At 44.6% G+C, this 11,190-nt stretch overlaps 1 protein-coding gene across 2 annotated transcripts in view; it reads left to right on the forward strand.

The window, feature by feature from the left end:
- The first annotated feature begins 1,469 nt into the window (after nt 1-1,469).
- ylpm1 (YLP motif containing 1) overlaps nt 1,470-11,190 on the forward strand; it is a 41,216-nt gene continuing 31,495 nt past the window's right edge. Inside the window, exons 1-4 of one of the 2 annotated variants that reach the window (XM_083791114.1) lie at nt 1,470-2,291; nt 6,916-7,143; nt 8,456-8,647; nt 10,643-11,172. In XM_083791114.1, coding sequence (XP_083647240.1) covers nt 1,566-2,291; nt 6,916-7,143; nt 8,456-8,647; nt 10,643-11,172 — 1,676 coding nt within the window. In that variant the 5' untranslated portion in view covers nt 1,470-1,565. The remainder of the gene's footprint in view (nt 2,292-6,915; nt 7,144-8,455; nt 8,648-10,642; nt 11,173-11,190) is intronic. The other variant, XM_083791113.1, reaches the window with a different exon arrangement.

Consider the following 11,190-nt stretch of genomic DNA (forward strand, 5'->3'; position numbering starts at 1 on the left):
AATTATGAATTCATCAATCCTGGGCATTACAGCATATAGAAAAGGGGAAAATGTCCTATTACACACTGTTATAACCTTATAACCAATTGCTTTAATATATAATTGTACTTGTAATTGCTTGACTATAATTTATATATGCTAATTGGATTCCTCGATCACCAAAACATGCAGGTTAGGCACCAAAAGTACTTGTCTGCCGTGAATAATGATAATCTGACCTTTCGCATGCAGTCAAACTTTGGTAAACTTTTAGTATGTTATTATTAAGGACACCTAATACTACAAAAAACACTTGAGAAACCTTATGGTGCAATTTTTTATTATTATGGTCAAACCATATTGCACCCTCCTAATAAATCACTGACCTATCATAGGCTACATACTCTACTGTATGTGTGTGTGTGTGTGTGTGTGTGTGTGTGTGTGCGCGTGTGTGTGTGTGTGTGTGTGTGTGTGTGTGTGTGTGTGTGTGTGTGTGTGTGTGTGTGTGTGTGTGTGTGTTTATTGTTTATAAGGATCCCCATTAGCTTTTGCCTTGACAAAAGCTAGTCTTCCTGGGGTCCGACACAGACAAACATTTAACATTTATCAAAGGCAATACTTACAATTGTTTACAAACACTAATTCAAAATAAAACATAGTAAAATAAAATATAAAATAAGAAATAAAAAACAAAGAAAAACATAGCAAAAAATCACTTTCAACACATTATACATTTGAATTATTATTTTCCCAGGGTTACTGCAGTATGGTTTACATAAGGTGTTCTTTTAACTTGATTTTAAAGATGAATTTTGTATTTGTATTGGTTATACACTTTGGTAGTGCATTCCAACCTATTACTGCTCTATGATAATAGAAGATTTAAGAATATTTGTTCTTGGTTTAGGGGTGTGTGTGTGTGTGTGTGTGTGTGTGTGTGTGTGTGTGTATGTGTGCGTGCGTGCGTGCGTGCGTGCGTGTGTGTGTGTGTGTGTGTGTGTGTGTGGCTTCTGGCTGGGGCTCCTCAGCATATCCGCTGTGAACACAGTCAAACCGGATCAGCAACCCGCAGAGTGAATTGACCCCCAGTGGTAAAGAACTAAAAACCGGGACCCTTTTTAACGGATATGAGCTCATTTTCTTTTACGTAATGTATACGTAGTACTTCCGACCTTGCGTGCCGTGCATTTTGTTGGCTAGTAGAGAGAGAGGCTAACTAAACTAACTACAGTAGTAAAAGCACACACTGATGCACACTCAATGCATCTTCTTTAAAAAACAACACATATTATTACTGTATCTATTTCTGATGCATCCTCCTTAGCCGCTGTTCTGTTCGATGCCCCGGGGAGTCGGTATAACCAGTGTTTGTAAAAAAGGGTATTAATTTGCACTGTGATGAAAACACACAGACTGTATGAAAGGTCCGCATTCATTCGCTAGCTAAGCTAAGCTAGCATCGTCAGCTTAGCAGCAGCAGCACAGCACAAGGCCCGGATCCATGCTCTGGAGGAGTCGGGACTCGGAAAGAACGGAACAATAAAGGCCTGTAAACTATAGTTCTAGTTCTCGAACCACCATCCATGTATCCTTCTTGGGGGAGTTATGGTGGTGGTGGTGGTCACCAGCAGCCGCAGAGCTTCGGCGGAGGCCGGCAGCCGACGCCGGGCGCCCAGGACTCGCTGGCGGGTGGAGGAGGATACGGCGGCGGTGGCCCCGGAGGAGGAGGAGGAGGAGGAGGAGGGTTCGACGCCGGGAGCAGCGGCGGCGGTTCCGCGGCCGCCGGGTCTCTCTTCTCCAGCCTCCAGGAGCAGCACCAGATGCAGATGGCGCAGCTGCAGATGCTCCACCAGAAGCAGCTCCAGTCGGTGTTGCACACCAACACCGCCGCGGTGCCGGGGGGGCCGTACGGTCACGGTGCCCCTGCCTCTGCCGCCGCCGGAGGAGGAGGAGGAGGAGGAGGGTATTATGGCGGCTCGCAGTGGCAGTCCGGCGGCGGCGGACACAACATGGACATGATGGGCTACGGGGGCTACGAGGAGGCCCCTCTGCCGCTGGAGGAGCCCGAGCCGCCGCCTCCGCTGCCCACCGAGGCGCAGCCCAAGCCTCCCCCGCCCGCCGCCGCGGAGCCGCCGCCGTCGTCGGCGAAGCAGCCCCCCCACCAGAACAACGGCGGTGGTCCCGGTCCCCATGGCCATGGGGGTCCCCACGGGGGTCCCCATGGTGGTCCCCCCCAGCACCAAACACACGAGGTAAAGCAGAAAGAGTCCTCCGCGCCCCAGGAGGACAAGTCATGTTTGTCTCTGCAGGTAAACAACAAAACGACACGTTTAGTGACTTGCAACAGTTTGCATGATGAGTGTCGTCGTGTTGTAGTAAACACAAACAATTAAGAAGTCTTCTAAACACACAGTTAACGTCTTAATTTGAGCTGTACTATATAAATACATATTGTTATTAATTTAGTACTTTGGTGAACAAAGTGCTCCTCAAGATAATAATTCTCATCCCATTTCTTTCTATATTTATTTTTTACATTGATTGATTTATAAACAGTTTGCAGAATTACAGTACATTTCAACTCGATACAAAAAACTGTTAACTGTGAGTGGACGACTCTATGAACTAAGCATTACGCTTGTTTACAATAGGGCCCACCATTTTCAATTCATCAAAATTCATTCAAACATTAATTGTCACTAAATGTCTAGTATTAGACAAAGTCACTTATTCAACCCTTCTGAACCTCGTTCTGAACTGCAGAAGATGGTCTTGGTTATGTATTGTGTACATGGCAATGATGGCATGCCTAAATGCAATGAGTTGCTGCTAGAAATATGTGTCATGTGCAGTTGGACAGTGGCTTGTTAGTGTGTTGTGGGACTGTGTATATCTGTGCATGCCTGCATGGGATGTTTGTAGCCCTACAAGCAGAACCCAATGGTACTGAAGTTTCTGACATTTTTGACGACACAGACCATGGGGTCCTGTTGCAGCAGTATCCTGCCATCTGGTATGCGGACATAATAAAACATAAACACCGTGTTTACGGCCTGTCTGCGCTCTTTGACGACTTTTTTTTCGTGTGAGGGCTTCTGAATCTGTGAACTATAAGTACCTATACATGCCGCTGCGAATATCTCCTGTGGCGCGGAAGCCGTTAAGTATTTTTAATCTTTGTTTGACCGATTTGGTCGCTTTGATTCTTCTTTTCCTTCCTTGTTTATTGACACCTCATTGTACCGCCTATCTGGCTAGCTAGTGGCGCTATAGCTATGACAGAGCAGATCAGAGGCAGGGACGTAGCCGGCACAAGCCAACCGCACACCGGGAGGCGGTACAATAAACGGTAAACAAACAAGAAGAAATAAAGAGACCAAATCGGTCAAACAAAGATTAAAAAATATGGCTTCCGATATTCGCAGCGGTTTGTATAGGTACTTATAGTTCACGATTTCAGAAGCCCTCAAAGGAAAACAGGCCGTCAAACGGCGCAGATACGATGTTAGTGAGCATATTTATGTCCGTGTTCCAAAATTCCCATACGAAAATATAGTTATGAACAGGGACCCTACAATAAAGCGACATCAAAATTTCAGAAAAGCTTTATGGAGGGTTCCGAGAGGGGCTAGGATGTTTGATGATTTGGTGTGTTCAATATTATTATGTTTTATTGTTTTCCGGCCCCTGCCTTGGTAGTTAGTTGGTAAATAACAGTATTATTAACTGTCCAGTGTAGTGTGGAAAAATAGAACTGGGCAGTGGGCATTAGTGGTGGATATTGCTTGCAATCTCACGATACAGAGGCCACAATACGATATATATTGATTTATGGATATATATATATCGATTATACGTTTATTCAAAATAATGACCATGTTGCACAAATACAATAAAATACTCGCAGAGATCACAGAGATCTTTAAATTAAAATAAAATGTCTAAACATCCTAACAAGGGGTCTGGGAAGGGAGTGCATTGCAACTTGCAAGGTGGGCTTTGATAATGTTAAACAACGCTGCGTCACCCAGATAATTCATGCCGTTTATTGCCGTATCGATACAGCAGCCCCTCGATCCATTCACCTATCGTCCGGTTGTTCGATCGATATATTGCCATATCGATTAATTGAATGCACGACAGTGCAGCGGCATAAACGGAGGTCTACGTCCTATCAAATAATCCCACTTGTCGCCCAGGAGTCCAGGACGGAGATTAATGACAGGACGGAACATTAATGATTAGTGCACATTAGTGCACCGCTCCACAGGCTGGGACATTCAATGTCAATGTCAAAGTGGACCCCCTCCATTTTAGTGGATGAGAGGAAAAGTCTTCAAACGTGAATAACCCTAAATCAATCCGTCCAATTCTAACCAAGGATCAGGTTTTTGACGGCCCGTCGCTTGTCGCCTTAAAAGTAATCATACTTCCCGTTGTTGTCGATCCCCTCAGGGGTGTTTTGGCTACATCTACTTCAAGCTACTTCCAAAATGGCGCGGAGCAACCTTGAAATTTGCCCTGAAGAAACAAATCGCTCGTCGTCCTGATTTAATGGTTACAAATACCAAATACAAATATTCTAGGTGTTAAGTGCAAGCTGCCAGATTTCATACAAAATCTCAATTTCCAAATCTTTACCCTCTTTGCATGAGGTAGTGCAAAGAAAAGGAAGCCACCAGTTGAATTGAGCGTTTTTTTATGTTTCAAGTGTGACAAACTGGGACCACATTTTCAGTGAGACGTTTACAATTACAATAGGATTGGGCATTTCTTTCTCAAAAGTCAATAGCACACACTTGTTTTGAGCGTGTAGGTCAGTGACTCAATTGACCTGCATTTGAGTGTCCAGTCATCAAATTATTGGCTTAGGAATGCGCCAAAAAAATATCTAAATTAATTCAATGCTTTGTGGGTTGTGTAATTGATAGAAAATAAGTATTTTTTTAAACTACTTTAAAACTACTTACAGTGAAGACCAATTATATGGAGATGTGGTTGGAATATGGGTGCTCCTTAAGTCCCCCCCCCCCCCCCCCTCATTTATTTGATCAGAATTGAGATTCCTTAAAAATTGCAGGCATGGTTGTTGTTGTTGGGGGGGAGAGGGCGGAGTGGAGTCATTATTTTGTCATTGGTCATTGTTGTCGATATTGTCGACCGTCAGCGTAGCCTTTCTCCCTCGTCAACAGGGAAACAAACCACGTCCAACGGTAAATACACATCGATTACGAAACTAGAAAAAGTGCCCCTCGGGGGCAGGTCAGGTTAGAGGTGGCGCTATAATAGGCCAATGGGAAAAGGGTGACATTTCATCTTACGCCTTGGATGGCAATAGGATGTTTTGACGCATTTTGTTCCAAAAATGTGTTTTGCAAAAATCCACCTGTTTTTTCTTTGCAAAAATCCACGCTATAACAGGCCAATGTGATGTCATGATTTGAGGCTTTTTGTTCAAAACGGGCCAATCCTGCAAACTTTGAAAGCCAATGTTAGCCAATTTGGATGGAATCTGAAATATAGGACAGATCCGTCTTGAACACACATGACTATAGAGATAGTGTGTAACGATTTGCAGGATTTGTGGACTGAATCTGGAGGAGTAATATAAAATAATGGGGTTTTCTGGAAAATGTGGGGCAGAGGTTCATCGTCGGCATCCAGGGAGTGTGTGTGTGCAAAATTTGGCATCTACCGGGTTAATGTTGCCGGAGATTAGCTGTACACGTGCAAAACATACTCTCTCCCCATGCCTTCGGCCTGGTGGAGACATCAGAATAAATATTAAATTAGATATGCTACGTCACGTCGCACAAATCCAACGCATGTATGTAGTCTAACGTAACGAGTGGCGGCAGATATTTATTTTCACCCAAAAACCTGGAAACACAGAAATGGCCACAGAAACGGCACAATGCTTTTAAACCAGAACCATACTCCCTTTAAAGGGGAGTTCCGCAGTAGCCTTTACATTTTTTTACTGAAATCTGATGATAATGTATTAATGTATTAAATTATTATATACGGCGCCATAGCTTTAAGAAGGTAGGCGGAGTCAAACCAGTGAAACAACAACGTGCTGCCGATGCGGGAAGTAACAACATCAACATCTACAACAGATCCAAATAAATGTTCACGCAATTTAAGAAGACATTTATCGTTTGACCGGCCGTGCGCTGTGTGTAAACCGCTGAGGAACGCTCGGCATGGAGCTTTTGTTTTTTTTCCCCTTTTTCGCTACTTCCAGCGATCAATGAACGGATATATCATCATCATATTACGGTAAGAAAACAGCTGGTCCGGAACTCTCCTTTTAAGTCTGTCAATGGCAATGCATCATGGACCATTGAGGCAGTTGTCAACTGACTCACTAAAAACGATCTGTGGTTTCCGAGGCTACTGACTTCACTTGATCACTTCATTCTTTCTGCGCTATCTACGATTATAACTAGGCTAGGGTAAGGCATGTGCCACCTACGTACATGTTCGTACCCAACCTGGATGGGTTGGATGCAACAGGTTAAATGCTGGGAATGTAAGGCTTATGTTGTCAAAGGCTCATTTGAAATTTAAATGGCATTGCCATCTCATCTTATAATGTATCTCTACCACCGTGCTCTGACCACTGGTGCGTAAAAATAAAAGTAATTTATTGTTCCATAATATGCCTGAAGATGACAAAGATGACTCCTTTTGGATATAGCCAGCGCTCACAGTTCACACTAATGAAGCCAGAATAGCCGAAACGTCCCTAACCCTCAAAGTCAAATCGATAAATATAAAGAGTGCGACCTGCCATATTATGATATAGCTCGAATATCTTCTAATTCCCTTTCCTCTCCCTTAATCATTCATGCTTCTTTGTATCATATTTGAATGAGGACCATCTGTCATCTGATTGATTGTCATCTCCTTTATATTCTACCCACTCAGGATCAACAGCAGTATTGGTACAAACAGCACCTCCAGAATCTACAGAAGTTGAAGAATGAGAAGTCCAAACAGAACCAGAGTGAGGGGGGGGGTGGTGGTGCCGCACCTCCACCGCCACCAGCTCAGAACCAGCCCGCTCCCCCTCCCCCAGCGGAGCCACCGAAAGGTGCACCTCCTCCACCTCCGCCAAAAGAGCAGCCGCCGTTGCCACCACCTCCACCTGAGGAGGTAAGCTCACCTAAAATGAGAAATATTGGGGTAGCATTAAAGGACAACTTTAGTTTTTTTCAACCAAGGTTCATGTTTTAGGTTGTTATTAGAGAAAGTAAAAGGTGAGTGTTAATTTTCTTTCATTTGCTGCTTTCTTTTGTTTTTGGGGATTTTAGCAGTTTTTGACAGGGGGGCGGGGGCATTCGAGCACGGGGCTAAATATGTATTTCTTTACAAAATATTATGGCGATTTATTTTTTTATTATTTACTATAGTCCTACTAGACCCCAAGAACTTACATCTGACCACAAAAGATCACAGGATCTATTGAATGTGACAAACTGACATATTGAGCCTATACACACAGTATAAGCCTCCCCCCAGTAGGCTACCTTCACATTCAGTAGATCCTGTGATCTTCTGTGGCCAGATGTAATTTCCTGGGGTTTATTAGGACTATAGTAAATAATACAAAGATAAATCACCATAAGATTTTGTAAAAAAAATACATATTTAGCCCCATGCTCGAATGCCCCCGCCCCCCCCCTGTCAAAAAGAGCTAAAATCCCTAAAACGAAAGAAAGCAGCAAATGAAAAGAAAATGAACACTCATCTTTTACTTTATCTAATAACAACCTAAAACATGAACCTTGGTTGAAAAAAACTAAAGTTGTCCTTTAAAAATGCAGCACGGACAAATCAAGGACTCGTTTCGGCGTCAAGACCTTCCCCGCCGTGTGTCGGATGAGATTTAGATGAGTCATGTCATGTAAATCAAATGACCTGTGCACTAACACATTTGTTTAACCAGCATTATAACAAGGACGAGTAATTTAATGACCTTACGCACATTCACTACGTACCAGAGTTACCTATGTTGTTATAATGCATAGGATGTTGTGTATCACAAAGAATAGATGTGTAAATAAACTACTAATGCATCGGCGTGCAGCCTAGTATATCTACTCGGTGTCACCCGGCAATGACTTCCTCAAATCAGCCAGCAACGGTACAGCAGGGCTGGTGGCAAAACATCTTTTGAGCAAAGGCCCCCAAAAATTTGTTTAATTTTCTGATACATTTTCAATATTCATGAATGCAACCAGGTAACTTTTTGTTTTCAGAACAATCAAACCGATAAAGCCATGTATTTTGTACTATTACTGGATAAAAATGTTACAGTTGCATCAGTAATGTTATATGTTATAATGAACTTACTGCTTAGTGATGTACCATGAGGTCATCAGCCTTCTAATCCTGACTCATCTGCCAGGCAATTTTGGTAAAAAAAAAAAAAGTTCTGATTTCTAGGCTTGTTTTCTTTTTGCAGATGGAACGACTGCAGGACCCAGAGGAGCTCGCCCGCCTCCAGCAGCTGCAGGCTCAGGCAGCCGAGTGGCAGAAGGTGCAGCAGCAAAGGGCAGGCATACAATACCAGGCTCTCATGAAACAGCATGAGAAGCTCCAGCAAATCCTGGAGCAGTACCAGAAGCTGATTCAGCAGCAACCAGCCAACATACAGGTAGCTCATATGTGTTTTCTGTCTTAACGCCACGCAGTCCGTCTTGTTTCTCCCACACACACGCACAAGAAGAGCAGAGCATGGCGGTGTAAGGCAGAAACATGTGGCCTGTAAAACGATGTTACCATCTGTGTCTCACAGCTAACAACAAAACTTCTGGCTTCCCATCATGCACCTGTAAGCCAACATGCACAAGGTTAATTAAATAAGGTTAGGAAGCGAAGACCGTACGGTGGACTCCATGTTGCTCCCTGGAAGGACAGAAGACCGTACGGTGGACTCCATGTTGCTCCCTGGAAGGACAGAAGACCGTACGGTGGACTCCATGATGCTCCCTGGAAGGACAGAAGACCGTACGGTGGACTCCATGTTGCTCCCTGGAAGGACAGAAGACCGTACGGTGGACTCCATGATGCTCCCTGGAAGGAAAGAAGACCATACGGTGGACTCCATGTTGCTCCCTGGAAGGACAGAAGACCGTACGGTGGACTCCATGTTGCTCCTGGAAGGACAGAAGACCGTACGGTGGACTCCATGTTGCTCCCTGGAAGGAAAGAAACATGCGCAATTGAGACCAAGGAAGCTGAACACGGAAGTGTTGGCTGCATGTAGCCCATTGCGCATGTTTCTTTCCTTCCAGGGAGCAACATGGAGTCCACCGTACGGTCTTCATGTTTCTTTCCTTCCAGGGAGCATCATGGAGTCCACCGTACGGTCTTCTGTCCTTCCAGGGAGCATCATGGAGTCCACCGTACGGTCTTCTGTCCTTCCAGGGAGCAACATGGAGTCCACCGTACGGTCTTCTGTCCTTCCAGGGAGCATCATGGAGTCCACCGTACGGTCTCCGCCTCCTAACCTTATTGAATTAACCTTGAACATTCTTTGCACGGCATGACGTGCTTGTCACGTGATCGAGCGTAGCCAATCGGAAGAAGGAAAGTAGCGTAAGAGCTGGTATTGGCCAGTAGTGTAAGATCCCCCCCCCCCTTTCCCCTCACTATATGTTTCTTTTCCCTTTTTGCTTCCTTTATGATGAATTCCTGTTCTGTTCTTTAACTACATAGAAGTGTCTATTCGTACGTCTCTAAATGTTTTGATGAATTGAACAAAGTGGACCCTGTTGTAAACAAGTGTAATGCTTAATTGGGTCGTCCACTCACAGTTGACAGTCTTTGTATTGAGTTTGTGCTTGAAATGTACTGTAATTCTGCAAACTGTTAATAAATATTTCAATCAATCAATCAGCCACCGAGTTTGGTTGAAAACGCAGAGGGGAGCAGAAAGCACAGGCGGGAACAGCCGTTTTGCATACGTCTATGACTTGGCCACCTGAACTGGCGCACATTTTGTGCGCGCCATTACTTTAACCCATTCTGACCTGAGATCAGATTCATACGAGGTTTCCACTGGACACACACTGGTCTGATTAACCCATTCTGACCTGAGATCAGATTCTATAAAAATGTCAGTCGTTCTTCGATTTTCCAAAAATAGCAGACCTACAAGCTCGTAGCGCGCCACTCGGTGGCGCGCTATGAGCTTGTAGATCTGCTATTTTTCAATAGCTAAAGCATAACATGATGCTAGCACCCAAATGGGTTCCCGTTCAGAATGGGTTTATCACAAACATTGATAACAGGAACGTTTTACTTGTATTGTCATTGTATTTGTACACTAGTTGTGAATACATGCTACGCTAACCTGCACTTAATACTTAAAGGTATATTCAGTGATTTCACTCAAAAAACCTTAGGTTTCGTTTTTGGCTGTGGGACCCAGCCTTTCGTCCAATCAGGATAGAGAGTCAAAAACGAAACCTAAGGTTTTTTGACCCCCAGGGGTTAACTGGGGACAGGGAGGAACTCCTTATATGGCCAGCACACTCTATAGTAGGGAGGATTATCACAACAAAACAAAAAAATAAGTGATATTTGAATTAAGTGAAATCACTGAATATACTTTAAATATCTTTCTTTTTAATGCCATTTGTTGCAGTCGATGACCCTCGAAATGCAGCTCAGGCACCATGAAACGCAGCAGCAGCAATTCAACCCACTGTTCACAGACTGGGAGCAGACCTTCGGCCTCTGGTACGAGCAGTTCCAAACGTACCCCCACAAGGACCAGCTCCATGACTACGAGCTCCAATGGAAGCAGTGGCAGGATCAAATGAACACCACGTACGCCCACCTGCAAGAGCGGGTCGCCACTCTGACGGCCTCCGTGCCGCCAGCGTCCGGCCAGTACGGTAGTGGGATGGGGATGATGGGACATAGTGGCCAGTACTCTGGGCAAGACATGCAACAGCAGCAGCAACAGCAGCACATGCTAAGCCCAGGTTTGCAGCAATCCCCGGGTGCTCTTGGAACTAGGAACCAAGGTCCTCGACCCGATGGTTTTGGGCCACATTCAGAATCGCCAACCGGAGCCAATGTTGGAGAAGGCGGACCTGGCGGTATGGGAGCCAGACCCACGGGCTCGCATCCTGGTCAACCACCACACTACAATGGTCCCAGAGACACACAGTGAGTTGGAGGAGCTTT

Source organism: Protomyctophum parallelum (genome assembly GCF_964188405.1).
Source record: "Protomyctophum parallelum genome assembly, chromosome: 19".
Classification (NCBI taxonomy): domain Eukaryota; kingdom Metazoa; phylum Chordata; class Actinopteri; order Myctophiformes; family Myctophidae; genus Protomyctophum; species Protomyctophum parallelum.